This window comes from Cyclopterus lumpus, chromosome 4 (assembly GCF_009769545.1).
Source record: "Cyclopterus lumpus isolate fCycLum1 chromosome 4, fCycLum1.pri, whole genome shotgun sequence".
NCBI classification, from domain to species: Eukaryota; Metazoa; Chordata; class Actinopteri; order Perciformes; family Cyclopteridae; genus Cyclopterus; species Cyclopterus lumpus.
In genome coordinates this window covers 20,769,525-20,786,042 of record NC_046969.1, presented here as the reverse complement: position 1 = coordinate 20,786,042, position 16,518 = coordinate 20,769,525, and the positions used below count along the sequence as shown (strand labels likewise).

The following is a 16,518-nucleotide window of genomic DNA, read 5'->3' as shown; positions in this document are numbered from 1 at the left end:
TTGTCAGCAGCTCCTGCTTCAGTTCTCCACCGGGTTAAAAAAAGAAAGAAGAAAAGAGCAGTGAGAAAAAGTTTCAGACACGGACACTAAACTCAGCTGCGGAGCGCGTCGGGAATGGTCCTCCAGCGGCGCGGCACATGTGAGCCGAGAGGCCACCGGTAACGTTTTTTTTTTTTTTTTTTTCCTCCAGAGGAGAGACGGGGGCAGTGAGAAGAGAGCGTAAAGGAGACATCCCAGAGCTTGTCAGAAGCGTCTCACCACCTCGACACGATGGTCTGTCTGCCCGGAGTCAGCGTGGTCTTCCTGAGCGCTCTGCTGCACACGGTGGCACCCTGGGGCGCTCACCGACCAGAGAGACCGAGGCAGTGCGACGCACCGAAGACGGTGAGTCGGACGTTATCATTTTGGATGTGCATCATTCCACCTCTCTGTGATCCAGAAAGTTAACAGAGTCACACTTGTTGTCGACATCCTAAAGGGTTGTTTCTTGAAAATAAAATAAAGAAGTTGGAGAAATAATAATAAAATAATCACTTTCAGCATGTGTTCACACCTGATATCATTTATCATAATTGTGCTCTGAAATGAGGCCACGGGTTACCTTTTTTTGTTTTGTTACACATTTGAATACACCTTTTATTATAAGCTATGGCTGACATTATAACTTTTAACTGATGATTAACTAAAATGGTTGTATAGAAGTTCAGGTATTTAAGAGCTGGCTCATAAAATCACTTCCAAGAAGAGATGCGGGCCTCAGAATTGAAAGCCTTTTGCCAAGAGAAATTGTTGACGCTCGCCAACTTTATGGCTTTTTATGTGACAAACGCAAGAGGGGAACACCCACGGCTCACTTGACTTCCATTGTTGCACTGACCTTACAGGCGTGGTTCTGTTTCAGCGCAACACACGCGGCACTTATCGGCGCATATTGGTCAAATTATGGATGTGGCTTGGGGGGGATTTCAAGTATAACTGCAGATATCACATCCAACACGTTTTGCCTTCTGAGGTAAATCAAATGTGACCCCCAGCTCCATGGCACGTTTTTAATATATGGCACCGGCTCTTCAGTGTTGTTTCACGAGCGCGTTATTATGTCCTTTACGCCGGTAATGGATATGTTGTCAGACATCACTGAAGACTTGGTGCTCCTTCGCTTTCTGTGATTTGCAATGCGTCAGTGCAGCGCTCTCTGTTTTCGGTTAGGAGTAATTACCCCCATAAAAAAAGGAGCCCGGCTCTCCAGAAAAGGCCACGCAGAGTGGGGATCTCGCCTCCTCCTCAGGACACAACCACCCTTTCCACGTCGAGAGCTCTTCAATTCTGGGGTTTGGCCTCTGTTGCACACGTGCAAGTTAACAGACGAATAAATGCTGCACATGCACATAAAACAAAAAAAATAACTCTTTAAGTTTCCGTGTTTCGGAAATACGACGGAGATGAACGCACTGTAATGCGTCTCATGGCATCCAAAGGGTTCCCCTTCAGTCTGCAGCGTGGGCCTGCTGCTCCCTGCCAATGTGGAAATGAAGTTAGAAGCAAACTGCTCAAACATGTCAACGTATCTGCGGAGAAGAAACGCGGCCCTGAAATGAAATATGGCACTTTCGATTTGTTTTATAGCGAGAGAGATTGCGCCAGAAATGACTTTCATTATAGTTCATTGTGAAGATAGCAGAACATCCCACATGAGATGAAAACGTTTGTGTTCAACGTTGGCAGCGTGCAGTATTATTGGAACACATGTTGAAAGAAATCTTGATTACATTAAGTGAACATGTTCTAAGAATAACTTTATTTTACAGTGATGGGTTTCATCCCTCGAATGCCTGATTGCACTGTGTCTCAGAAGCCAGAAGTTGGATATTGTTTATAGAAGTTAATTCTTTTTTTTTCTTTTCATATTTGAATAATGCCAACATCAAAGTCATAACACATGCACAGCACATTTGCGGAGCACTTAAAAAGAAACATATTTTAAACGCAATGCGGCCCGAGGTCGTGCTCATTTTTGCACGGCTGTGATTATTTCATTTCCATTGTGACATTGTTCTGCATAACGATAACCGCACCAGACAAACACTTCCTGTAATATAAACCGTATCGAGGACAAACACAGTGCCTTGCTGAAGGCTGTCGGCACCAGATCTCCCTGACTGGTGTAAAACATTTCACAAACAAAAGTAACACGGTGGGGTCAGAAAGGAGAGCAGGTTTCTTTTCAGCTTTTGGATTTTTACGAGCTCCAGTGCAGTGTATTTGCATTGGAGCCTTCAAAATGCTTCCCAGCCCGAAAGAGGCTTTGGCGATCGAGGTATGCACCTCAAGAATACACGGGGGTCTGTTTACAGTCCAGAAGGCCCCTCTATAAACCCTCTGCCCGCACCACAGCAGCAAACCCCGAGCTGGATAGACTTCATACCTCCCCTGGCCGTCGTCTCACATTTTTATTTCAATCTTTAACTTGTTGACCCGGGACTATGAGCCAGTAAACCACAGAAGAGGAGCTTTAGTTTCTCTTTCAAATGATGGTTCTGGTATTTGTTTGTTTCCTTTTGTCCTCAAAATCTTTACCTCCTTTTCTTTATTTGCTTCCCTCCTTCCTCCACAGCAAAGTGACATGAACTCTTTCCTGTGGAGAGTAAACCGTGCGCCTCCCCACCCGCCTTCTTACTTATTCGGTACCATCCACGTGCCCTACACACGAGTCTGGGATTTCATCCCCGACAGGTCCAAGCAGGCTTTCCACAACAGCCGCAACGTGTTCTTCGAGCTGGACCTGACCGACCCTCTGACCATCTCCAAGCTGACCAGCTGCCAGCTGCTGCCCCACGGGGAGAACCTGCAGACGCTGCTGCCTCGGGACTTGTACCGCCGCCTCAAACACCACCTGGACTACGTCAAACACATGATGCCTTACTGGATGACTGCTGACCAGCGCGGCCGCGGACTGTACGCCGACTACCTGTTCAACGCAATCGCCGGCAACTGGGAGAGGAAACGGCCGGTTTGGGTGATGCTGATGGTGAACTCGTTGACGGAGTGGGACGTTCGGTCCAGGGGGACGCCTGTGCTGGACCTGTTCCTGGCTCAAGAGGCTGAGAGGATGAGGAAGACGACGGGGGCGGTGGAGCGGGTGGAGGAGCAGTGTCACCCCCTCAACGGGCTCAACTTCTCCCAGGTAAGAGAAGCAATGAACGCTTGTTTATATCCTCCTTTTTTGCATTTGATTCCCTGAGGAATAGCATGGGGAAATGTCCAAGAACAAGCCCGGCCTCGAGGGCGCACGAGGAGACGTGAGATTCTGTTTCATTCTGCTCGTCGTAAAAGCAGGCCGAGCTCTAGAGAATGTGAGAACGGGGGAGAAAACAATATAAGGAGAAAGAAAAGTGATGGAAACCTTTCTGCTGGAGACAGCTTTACGGTTATGGATGTGCATCCACCTCACTAAACAAACACTCAACAGCTGAATGTGCGGAGAGGGTGTCAGGCTGAGCAATGCACATGCAGGACGGATTAGAGAAGGTGAGAAGAGCAGAGAGCTCTCTCTTTCATTAATGCAGACTGTCTGTCTGGCCCTCTGCGGTGTTGCGTGGCTCAAACTGTAATCGGAGACTCGAAGATGTACAAAATAACCTCATTACTTGATGAGCAAAACATCCAACTTTAATATCTGCCTGATGATAAATACATGAGGCGAACATGCATCTATTTCAATAATTAGTCAGTTGGAGATCAGCCAAGCTGAAGACCATTTTTCCAACTGTGGGAGGTCCCACAGAAGAATCTTTGATGACCTCCCAGAGGATGCTCCGTGATCTAAATTAAAGAAGAAGAAAGAAATCTGTCAGTGTGTGTATTCATGCAGCACTCCCAATCGCAACACATGTGCAGTGCATGCGCGGCACACCGCACACGAAGGCACGCAAAGCTCCATACATGCACATTGGCAGTGCGTTCGCCTCCATGAGACAGGTCTGAGGGCTCTGGGGCTAATTTGAGAGGCGGGGGGCTCCCAGCCTCTCCCCTTTCATCAGCACCTCCTAACTACGCTGTCAAGAGTCCCGCTGCATGCCCCGCACATGCCTGGGAGCTTTACGGCCCCTAGAAATAAGCTGAGCAAGTCACACTGTGCCTCACAGTAATGAAAAGGAGACGCGCTAACGCCGCGAGGAGGGCTTTGCAGTCTGTCGTCTGTTATGTCCTGTAGACGTGTTGTTTTCCTGTTATCTTAAAGGGATTCAGGCCGCCGGTCTTTTTCCTCTAAAGAGGAGTCTCAGTCTAACTGTCCCTGACACTGATCTGTATTTAGTGTAGCACGGCAGGGCAGTTGCCCCTAAAAACAACATTGTTTTAAATAACATCCTCACAGGGCTGAGGAGCAGGACGGTGTCCGACTTTAGAAAGCCGTGTTTATATGTTTCCTGAGAACTTCTATTCGACTTTAAGAAGCACGATCTATAGATCTTCAGGGAGAAGAACAGGCACTGCTTTAACAAGGGATGGTCACAGTTTTACAAGACAGGTGTTCAAATTCAGATAAGAGTTTTATTGCCATGGAAATCCAGTTCAAATTGGATCATGGATAACTTGAACTTCACCCCATTCAGAGCACAAGGGCCGTCGGATACCCCCCTCCCCCCCTCTCCCATTTCCAGATACCTATGAGAACAATTCGGAGCTGAACTGAAGCTGACATGGCAACCATTATTCTCAATTATAATAATTTGCGATTTAATCTGAAAACTATGCTTGATTGATTCCCTCTACGCTTGACTGTAACGAGGATGAGGTCACGAGGATGGATAGAGGAAAGGTCCAAGAGAAAATGCGTGGGTGAGACAGAAGAAAGAGAAGTGAGACACAGAGAGAGAAAGGCAGAAGACAGAGACTGACTGAGGGAAGGAGAAAAAAGTGTCGAGGCGGCGGAGACGGATGTGCATCGTCTCACCGCTAACACAGATCTGAAACATGAGCGTTGCTTAAAGGGAGATCTGAGTTGGGAGACGTTCCAAACCCTGACAGCCCACATATTATTTGTTCCCAATAAAAGAAGTTGCTCACAATATCCTGTAACTTTGACTTCAACTGGGGGCTCTTAGTAACATAAGTGCTGGTGATTCATCAACTGACACATTGGAGGTTTCTCATAGGCACCTGGTCCCAATGGTGCCAGCGCAGTAGACAAGAGTGGTCCAGGTTTACAGGTTAGCTGTTGCCGGGGAGGGGCGGGGGGGGGGGGGGGGGGGGCAGTGCAGATTTAATGCAGCCATCTCCAGTCAGTGGTGGTGCTGTTGACGCTAGCGTGGGAAGGACGGAGAGAGACGGTAAATGGGCCTAGCCCTTTTCAGCCCATTGTGGTCTAACGAGAGCTCCGTCTGCCCGAGACCTTTCTTTGGTCTCTTTAGACCTCAGAGAGGTGCGGGTGTCTCTGTGCGAGGCAGTTCAAAGTTTGTGGAAACAAAGGCGGGTCGTGGTGCATGGTTCTTCTCAAGTTCTTTGGAGGCCGACGCAGGTTGACAGCTGGGCGGGGCCGGCCCGGCACCGATGTCTTTGTGAATGCTTTGTGCGGCGAGTGGGAACAGCTGGAAAAGAGCATAGTTGACTCAGAGGGTGCGAGCTGCACAATCCTTTTACAGCCGCATCACTCGAGGGCAGATCAATGAACTACCATCATGGCTTATTATATATAAATAATACATATAATAATCCATCAGAAGATACAAGGTGCATTTATATACCTTCTGATATTGAGTACATCGACAGTCTTCGCATCACAATGGCACAGTGCGTGGTACCGAACCGCAAAGTCTAATTTGTATTTTATTGGAGTTAAGGTGTGGGACAGAAAGCTGCTTTTGGGGAACTCGAGGGCGGCTCCGGCCTGTGGGCCTCTCTCATTCCCACCAAATAAACACCCGTATTTATTTTCCCTGGGTCGCATTGCAGCCGAGGCCGCTGGCCCACGTCGTAGAGAAATTACATCATATCGGTGGCGCCTGTCTCCCGGACAGGGGTCAAGGGTCGCGGCGGGAGGTGGTAGTGGAGCCGCGGAGCAGCAGAGCGGTAAGGAGACTGGCAGTCTGCTGGGGGTCAGTCTGGGCACTGCTGAGCAGGCAGCGCCCATTGAATACCTGGCCCAACCTCTGACCGGGATGACTTTCCACCAGCTCAGGCTATTTTATGCCACGACTTGTGCAACTGTGTGTGTGTGTGTGAGAGAGAGAGAGAGCGCGATGGCTGACAACGGAACACCCGAGTGTTGTCACCTCACGGCTTGAGAGGGGAGCAGGAAAAGGTTTTTTTAGGGATGGGAGGGTGGAAGGTGACAGAATCCAGTTTCCTCTCAGCAGGAGGGCGTCCTCCTCTGTTTACGGCTTCAGTGACAACCTGACATGTCTATTTCCATCAGCTAGCTGTCAAGATGAAGCTTTCTGTTGTGCTGACGCTGCAGGCCTCAACACTCATGCCGTGGCCACTGTGGGCCACTCACAGGCCGGGATATGTGGCTAAAATATCACAACAGTGTATTTCTTTGTCGTAAAATAAAAGAATATGTGGTTCCATTTAGTTTTTCCAAGATGCGTCTGATGAAAAGTGCACAGTGCGAGGATAGCAACCACTGCATTTACACACAGTGGTCATAAAGAGAAACTTCTGTCTCTCTGGGCCAGAGACATTCCCTTTAAATGTGTTCAGACCCACGCGGCCTGCGTTTCCCATAACTCGCTAATACTTTATATGATATTCAATTTGATATATATTGGTGTTTGGTTTTCCTCACAAAGTATATGGCCCTAGGATACAAATCATATTCGGAAAATGATTTGAAAACGGTGAAAGTAAAATACAGCACACGTCCAGGAGAAATGTCTTCCTCCATACGGATCCAGAGGTTTCTGGCTGTACACGGCGCTTATTTGATGAGCATGTATGGTAAGCAGTGAGTATAATATAGTGAGCCCGGGGGTAGGAAACGTCTCCTGGCCGGGCGAGGGTTGCTAAGAGTAACAGCGATGCCGAAATCAAAATAAGATTCTCATGCGTCGTATGAAATCATGCAGAATACTTTGCGTTGTGTTTCTTTCGACCGTGTTCACCTAAACAGGAATTAAGTAACATCCAACCTGACCCATATCCAAATATTTACATTCGGGTGTGCACGGTTTGGGTTTGAAGCGATGTGTCGTCCTGGTGGAAAAAGCAATTCTGAAGTCTGCTCTTCTTTTCTCCTCTCTGACCTTCCCACTCCTTCTCGCTCGCTATCTTTCTCTCCGACATGTCCCGAGGCTCTGGTCGTCCCATTGCTCATCTGCACACACGCCAAGTGGAAAAAGAGGTGGAGGAGGAGGAGGAGGAGATTACCTATAAAGTGTGCTGGCGACATGTATTCCCTCTTTAAGCATGACATCTGAGGGTGTTTCACATCTAAGCTATAATTACCTGTGCAAATATGTGGAAAACTGCGAGGCAACACGTATCAGGCCGATCATCTGGTCCCGTCGGCAGGCAGACGGCAGTCCCACTGTTGCACTAATGACTTAATAGGCCTCTTAATGACCAAATAGCCCGCTGCCATCCAGAAGCACTTAGACAATTATGTGCTGGCCAGAACACTGCAGGCTGATGGCGAGATGGAGGGATGTGGAGAGGCTGGATGTTATGGACCGCTGAGAAAACAGGGGGCGAATCACAAATCACAATTTCTTTTACTGGTTTCATATTTTGTGAGAAGAAATGAGAGAGAGAGAGAGAGAGACATTTGAGGGCAGGCAGCAGACAAGAGCTGACAGGAACCCGGCGCAGAGAAATGTTCCACTTAAACAAAGTGCCACAATCTCAAGCATTTCCTTAACTGGAAAACTCGAGGCAAAACGGCTATCACGATAACTCTGTCCGCTCACTCGTTTAAATAAAGTTGAAAGTGGCAAACAGCTGAAGAAGTAGTGAAGCGTGCAGGGAAAGTGGGAACATAAAAAAAGAAGAAGAATAAATGGGTTCTTTATTCTGAAGAATTCTTCCGTGAACTATTAACTCTTCTGTGATCTCCGTGGTCCTCAATAAACCCGCTGCTTTGTCTCCATTCAGGGAATCCAACAGAGGTCACATCCTTCGTCACACTGAGTACTGTACCTGAGAGACCTGAAGTAATGACTCCGCCATATTGTCACTGAGCCTCTGAGGTGGAGAGTTAGTGAGTGTGGCAGGTCGAAGTGCTCTTCCATACTTTAGTGTTCAATGTGCCAAGTCCTTTCCCCTCCTTACTTCGCCCACATTCTCCCTTTTGTTGGAGAGAATGAGCGGTCCTCTTCTGCTCCAACGGCCTCACGTCACACTGTGGATCCATCTTCAGTCTGCAGTCGTGGTCCCTTCAAATGAGAACCAAAAGCACACGCCTACACTAAACACACTTAAACTCTACTCTGTTTCTGTGTGATTATTTTGTCATCCTCACAGTGGAAATTGCAGTCAAGTGAATAGTGTTTGAGCGTGTTTTCCTGCAGTCAGGTAGCCTGAAAGACACTCACACACACACACACACACAAATTATATTTCTACAAAACATATTTGCTCATCACAACAAGGAAATCTGCAGTAAAGTGTATGAAGCTGGAGGTTATTTTCGGAGGTTAATCTCAGGTTGTCTGGGCCAGAGGCTGATTGATCACAGACAGGAATGTGACCGACTGATTTCCTCAGAGACCCACTCGGCCCCTCTGGAATGTTGTTGTCTTTTGGGACGTCGTTGTTTTATAACCTTTGTTTTACCAGGTTAGCCCCCTAAAACCTTGGGGTCATTTTACGTATATCTGCGATGCGATGGTGTGCTTCTCTACGGATGCTACGACTCATAGTCACATTCTACCTTGGAGATGTTTTATCTAATCTTTGACTTTGAGATGAGGCTTAAATGAAACACAACAGTAATCGGCTCGTGATATTGGTCTTTTTATCCGGTTGGTTTAGTCTTTAAGGATGTATTTCTTAGACAATACTTGTATAACTGTGAGGTCGAAACCCAATAAAAGGGCACAGAAGTACTGTGTCTCTGGCCGGAGAGCAAGCTGAGTCAAACACACCGTCCTAAACAATAAGCAACGGACTCAGCTGTGTGACCCCAACCGGCTCGGGGACGGTTAAGGACAGTGAGTGACGAGTCGGCTTTTACTCGATGGCAGCATCAAACAGGCCAAACAAGGTGTTTTGAGAATGTGTCAGTCACTGCAACCACCAGAGGACATAAATAATAAAATAACTACTTGGTTTAAGTTAAGGAACGATAGTGGTAAAAAGAAAAAAATCCATGTTGACTGTTTGTAGGGAACAGGAAGTAAACAGGGCTCCTGAGCCAAAGTCCAATATGCTGTTGACCCATCTAACTACCCCGACCCACTGCCTGCTGTAGATGTTGTAGCTCTATAGATTGTTGCCTTATTTCCTCCTCTGCTCCCGACTTTGTCACTTGAATTCAAACAAAAGTTGCTTTTGGTCATTTTTCTTTGTGAATAATCTGCTTCCAGACATGAACCGCCTTGGTGGTTTATGATTGTGTAAATCTTCCTCAGGAGTGCAGTAGCAAGAATGTTACACACTAACAGACACAGACAATCGGGGCTAAATGGGGGAAAAGTAATGCGAGTACCGTGCACATTTCTCTCCACGCCATCTATTTTTTTTGAATCACCGAGGAAACAATTTTTAAGTACAAAACAGACATAAAAATATGGCATATCATTAAAGTAACCGGACAACGTGGTGGATCAGTATCTCCCAGTGTGGGCGAACATGGAAAAAAGATTGCCAGTACGCCAAGGCATGAAACTTTCCATGTCAGACGTTTGGTGGTCTGAGATGAACTCAGCGTCCCAGTCTGCCAGTGACATCAGCCACACATACTACCACACCACACACACACACACACACACACACACACACACACACACACACACACACACACACACACACACACGGCCAACGGTCATAAATAGGTGCCGCTAGAGAACAACTGAGTGTATGTGTGTGTGTTGTCTGAGCCAGGCTTGTCAGGGATTAGGTAGCATTAGCAGAGCCCTCTCCCTGAACCCGGTTTTAATGTGACCCATGCGTCTTCTCTGCCCCCTCTGCTTTGTCCCCATTATACACAACCCAGTGGAGCACTTCAGCTCTCCTTTCTATAACCCCCCCCCCAAAAAAACCTATTATCTTACTTACTTGCATGATCCTGCAAGTAAAATGATAATGCTTCAGTTCTGCTTTTCATGTTTATTTTATCCAGTCAGGCTTGTGAGGAACATGCACGTCATTTCTTGGACTCACTGTGCATGTCACACACTCACTGTGTATATTCACACTTGGATCAGTCCTGTATAAACAACCTGTAAAAACACTCTGATTCTACTTAGTCTCATACAAGAAGTGTTGGTTTGGCCCAAATGTAGGTTTTTCATGATTAAACAATCTGGCACTGCTTAGATGTCAAGATTGTTTCAATATAACAACAATAAGCATTGATTTTTTTTTAAGTCTTGGTCTGCAAAGCAATATTCCCATAATTAGTATTCCAAGCAATCATAAAGGCTTCAACCACTGACATAACTGGCCCAAAGTCAAATGTTATAAACCTCTGTGAAAGAGGTGAAACAGGCTGAAATAGCTGAAGTTATCAAATAAAGAAAGAAAATAAAAGAGTAATATATTTCTTTCATAATTGTAAATGAGTCGAAGTGTAAAGCAGCAGAAAAAGGAAATACTTAAGTCCAGTCCAATGGGTGCTCTTTTGCTACCACTATCCATCAAGCTGGTCCTCAACTCACGACCAAAGTCCCCCCCCCCCCCCAACAACAAAGACAAAACAGCAGGCGGAGGGAAGACGAGACCGCAGGTAGAGAGACGGGCCGGCAGGAGACAGGAGAGCGGCTCCAGAGCCATTAAGAAGTCGTCAGACACAGATGTTCTCATACGACCACAGACAGTTGTGCAGGGATGGATTACTGCGCAGATCAGTGGAAGCAACAACACGGAAAACCTCACGGGTCAAAAAAAAAAAAAACGAAGCAGAGTCACGAAACATGTTACCGTCTGCGGACGCTTTCATTCTCCCGCTGTCGGTTCACAGCTCTTTGTAATCCGGCTCCTCCCTGTCACACAAAACAGTACGAGTCTTATGAATGCGTCCGTCTTCATCAGAGCGAGATGCGGCTGCACATTCTCGCGATGGATTTGATTGCCTTTTGGCAGAGTTTCAAACGCCACACCATGTTGACTAAAAACAGCAACGTGTATTTTTAAAAACAGATCCCAAAGCAGCAGCAGCTGACCACCTGGATGGGCAGCAGGCCTCACGTTACTGCGGCCTTCATCAAAGACCCCTTGAGCCCCCCTTCTCCCCCCGGTCAATACATTTGTTTTACCCCAGCGTGCCCTCGGTAGCTCAAAAGGATTTCAAGCGTTTGTGCATGCAGGCCTCTGTTTCACCTTTAAATTAGAGCTCCCGGAACTTTCTCTGAGCCGGATTGACAGAGGGAGCCGATTGCCCTCTTCCTCGCCCTCTGGACGACCCCATCTCTTTGGCTGAAGCCCCAGAAGCCCCCCCCCACCACCACCACCACCCCCTCTCTCCAACCCCTCTGCACTGCTTTTGAACATGACTTTCTCAGTTCCTTGAAACGACACAGGCCTGAGTCAATTAGTTTTGCAAAATTTGGCCTTAACAAGATAAGCGGTTTAGCGAATACGGATGAATGAATGGAGATTATTTGTAGTTTCTTTTTTGCACTGTAAGATGAGTTCATTGTGTCTGGACAGTGACAAAAGTCCACTAATGTCATGTCCAAAACTGACGGAGCTCTTTGGCACTCTTTCTACGGGTTCCATGTGAAAACTCTGATCCGTCTGCCACGTAAAGAAGAAATAAATGATCAAATTGGCTGCCCTGCTTTTGACATGTCACCAGGTCAATCCCTACCACGGGAGAAAGGACCAAAAGAAAGAAAGATAAAAAGGGATTATGAGGAGTGGAGGAGCCGCAGCAGGGAGCGAGGAGAAGCAGAGCAACCCCCACGCCACTCAGACAACAGAGGACAATAAAATGGTTCAATTCTGTGGTACTGGGAGAGAGCAAGAGCAACAATAACACAGGAAACCTTTCACTTTCTCCACTCAGCAGTTTCCTCTGTGCCAAAATAAAAAAGACAACAATGAAAATAAAATAAATAAAGGATGCTGCTGTGAAGTCTCTCTCTCTCTCTCTCTCGTGGCTTTGAGTCTTTTTTTTTAACCCTCACATCACGGTCAATTTCACCTGTCATTCACCAGCGCAGTTTTTCCAACAGTCATTTTTACCTTTCCCAAGGCTTAAGCTCTCTTGGCCTCCACTGGAACAGTTTAAACATAATATTCAACATATGGCAGAGTTTATGCGTCGTAAATGAGATGAGAAATCGAGTTTACTTCGAGAGTTGTGGCGGGGACCGCGGTCTCCGAGGGGCGCCGTTGTTTAGGGAGAGCCTGCATGATGGGCAGCTGTAATCCCACTCACTATCTGAGTGTGAGACCTGGAGATGGAGGGGGGTACGTGAGAGAACCAGCAGGAGGAGAGGCAGAATGGAGGAGAAACGATGGGTGAGATGGGGAGAGGTGAGGAGAAAGGGTCTCTCAGCGGATTGGCTCTTTACATCCTTTTTCCACGTGGTTCTCTCTCGTCGGCGTGCGCATCATGTGACGATGTGTAATCGGCCTGTGGTCACACCAGAGTTGTGCAAACAGATTAGCGAGGAAATATGTCAGCCTGAAGGGTCTGCGGAGGTGAATGTGTATGTTGTGTGGATCACAGATGTGGGACCGTGTGGGAAATGGATTGATGGAGTAAACCCATTATTAACGATGAACAGGCGGTCCAAATTTGTTGTCGTGGCCACGCGAGGAATGTCTGGCCCTCAAGTCTTTATGCGCGGTTAAACATGCACATGCACACATTTTCAACGCCTCATTTGCATTCACTAAATTAAATTATGTTTGCACTCTACTCATAAATATATATTCCAGAGGTTCAGTGCGGTTTTATGACACTTCTGCAATAACGTCTGGCGATACTAAAAACACTTTACACACGGAATAGAAGTTAAAAGCGTGATCCTGGTATTCCTGAAAGCTCTCACAGCGTGTTTGTAGCTCACCCACTGAAGCCCAGCTCACACCTTTTTTACATCATGAGGGGCATAGTTGTAAAGCAGGAAGTCGACAGTTGGAGAAATGCACTCGTTCAGTTTTAAGCCGAGCATAAAGACTTGAAATGTGGGAAAGAGCTTTCCTGGCTCCGTTCAAAGGTTACAAAACAATCTGCCTTACCAGCACCTCTAGACATCACCAATCAACACGTGGTATCTATAAAACAGAGTGTGAAATAACTATTTGCGTTTTTTTACGAGGGGTTTTCTTGGCTATCTGTAGTCTTCTGATGCCCTTTGTGTGCTCTGTGCCAGACCACCTGCCTTGGGGTAGTAACAGCATCCCATAATACACCACCTAATGCGGAGGGCAACTCTGAAATACTTAAACCCTTTTATGTCTGTCGTTCACTGTTAAAAAAGAGTCTGGGCCACTTGTGTGTTACTTTCTAGCACAGGATATACACATTTACACTTTTCAAAAGTATTTTTGTTAGTTGTCTTGTACCACTTTCTAACAACATCAAAATGTGCCCGTTTCAGGCAACAAAACTGATCTTTTTTTTTCTCCTCTCACGCACATTTTTAGCTCATTATAGACGATGCACATTGAATAAACGTCCATAAATCTGCTGAGACATCAGAACGTGCCACAGAATTATCGCCAATCGGCACCATTAAACACAGTTTTAAACACAGTCTACAGTATCTCAATTAAAGAGAGGGTCAAAATGATAAACTGAATTAAGTGTTTGTCTTATTGGAATAAAACATGTGTGGCCAGAATTTTGTAGAGTTTGCAAATAACTTTTTTCCACTGGTTTGGTCTGATTGCATCCTCATCATTCCCAGTGGGATTGGGTTTGGCTCTGCGTGGCATCCAGTCCCTGTTGTTCCAGGCTTAATTATGATGAGGTCCGCTGTGATGAGCACCACAAAGATATTTCCTTGCCATGTGGCCCTCAGCGTCTTATGTCACGGTGCATCTTTTCAACATCCGATAATATGAACAATATGGACTCGCAAATGTTCGCGCTCGGCAAGAACAAATTCCGTGTTTTCGATGTTTTTTTTTCTGCTGTCAATTTTTTCAGGTAGTTGTGTCAACGCCTCGGGCGGCCTGACAGAAGCCTGACGGACACATGGTGAGGGCGTGCGTGCCATTGTTGACAGCCAAACGCTAGATCTGTGTGAAAAAAGCTCACAGAGAGCGCGTGAGTATTGGAATGGAAACACAAGTCTATTTTATCGGCTTGCCAAACTGCGAAGGGGAGAGTGCATGAGAGAGGTGGAGAAGGAGAGACGGCGAGAGAGGCCAGGCGTCCTCAAAGCCTCTGTAGTCAGCTCTGGTGACGGCCAACCCAAGCACATGAGAGCAGTGTGAATGGCTTTTTAATGCCCGCTAACAGCCGGGGTATTTAGTGGGATGGATGAGGGGATACGGTGAAGGATGGGAGAAAGGATGAGAGTGACGACAACGTTTGGACAACGAGGTCCCAGCTGGACAACACTGCAACGCCGCCGCCCTCGCTATCTGCTCCGCGGCTGCAGGGCCGAGTGCAGTCTGGGCCCCGTGGCGTTATTGATCAGTTTATAAAGCTGTGGTCTTTTTCTCTGACTCCAACCTCATTTATCTTGGTCGTATCTCAGTAATTTTCTTGAGGCCTTGTTATTTTGCCCGAGACTGACACACATGAAGTCTGAATTACATGGAAATCAAAGGCGTAATTGCCTTCATGGCTCTGCTGTCTAGAGATGAATGTCCAGCTGGCTTCTGATGATACACTCACTTAAATTGGATTTATATGCTGTTGAGAAAACCCTGTCCAATACAAGTACAATACAAAGCCCAACACACCTGACATGTTTGCAACCTATTGTGGCAATGGTCAGAAGGAAGGCACTGGCTTGTCTTTGAATCGATGGAGTTGGACTTTTGTTTGGTCTTGGCCTCGACAAAATTGATCGCAACTGCAGTCCTGAATTACATTTTCCTACAGCTTCCTCGAGACAAAAGGCATCCAGCACAATAGCTCTGCCTGAAACCTAATACGCCTGTTTGTTGACGGAAGGCCAAGGAGTGTTATGATCACAAAATTACCTACATTATTGTGTGTGTGTGTGTGTGTGTGTGTGTGTCTGTAAGGATTTTCATGATTGTAAGTATACAGATGTTGAAAAAAAAATGGTATTGACCTTCACGTCTAGGTTTTTATAATAAACAATGGCATGCTAGCTCTACAAAACAGTACAGTATGTAATTTGTGTGTCGGGTCACGCGCTGCATGTAATGGATTAGCTTTGCGCTTCGTTGCCAAGGAAGCAAGTTGAGCCAAATAAAGGGAGTCAATTGCTGCTGTCGGAGAAGGCAAACTTGCACGTCCAAAAGGTTTCAATAAATAAGTACTTATGCTTTGAGTGAACTACAAAGGGTTTTGTAAATCACTTCATTGGCTTCGATGTCATAAAACTCAGCATCTGTAATGAATAGTTATGTCTTGTATCAGTCCAAATGTATATAAGACAATTACAGAGAGACATAATGCATTTCTATCCTGTTTATCAGAGAAGGAATACTGATGTGAGAAGCCGCTCAGGCCGTATAAACCCCGTAGACTTCACTATCTTACCTAAACCCGGCTGCTGTTTACACAAAACGGCCCCCTGACTCAAACAAAAGCTGGAAGGCTCCACGGAAACTATGTGAAGAGGAGATGAGAATGACGAGGACAGGAAAGAACGAGAGAAATCATAGGAGGTGCTGAAAGAAGAGAAAGAAAACAAACTGATAAATTAAAAAGTGCTTTTTCATTTTGAGTTCATATTTTTCAGAAAGAGGCTTCTTTTCACCGCCGATACTGACTTTGAGATCCAGATGTCTGGCCGACACTTTCTGCGTGTAATTATACTTTTAGAATCTTTCAAAGACTATTGTGTTAATTCTTTTTGAAGTATTTACTTTATCTGTTGCTTGTGTATGAACCAATCCAAAAGCTTGGCAAGAGAATGATCACTAATTGATCACATATCGGCCCGACAGAGCATTCCTTGGCTTCAAACCTGTAGTAGTCGGCCTAAACAGAGAGACCAAACCCTAAATAGCTGAACCCCCCAAAGGCCACCAAACCGTCGAACCCTGTGGCATCCTCCTCACACCTCACCTCCACCCACAACCCAACGACAGACAGATTGTTTCTCAAAACCATCAGCGGGATGAAAAAAGGAATTCAGAAAGTGTTAAGTCTGGTTTAAGTCTGCAAGATGTTCCAAGAATTCCATCCGTCTTCACTCGGGCTAACCTGGCATGGTGTGGACTGTGGACACGGGAGCTTTTTGGTTGGGAGTACGC

The 16,518-nt window shown here is 46.4% G+C and overlaps 1 protein-coding gene across 1 annotated transcript in view; it reads left to right on the top strand.

The window, feature by feature from the left end:
- The first annotated feature begins 240 nt into the window (after positions 1–240).
- Positions 241–16,518, top strand: part of trabd2b (TraB domain containing 2B) — a 54,110-nt gene continuing 37,832 nt past the window's right edge. Inside the window, exons 1-2 of the mRNA XM_034531139.1 lie at positions 241–384; positions 2,615–3,184. Of these exons, the coding sequence (XP_034387030.1) occupies positions 271–384; positions 2,615–3,184 (684 nt within the window). The 5' untranslated portion in view covers positions 241–270. The remainder of the gene's footprint in view (positions 385–2,614; positions 3,185–16,518) is intronic.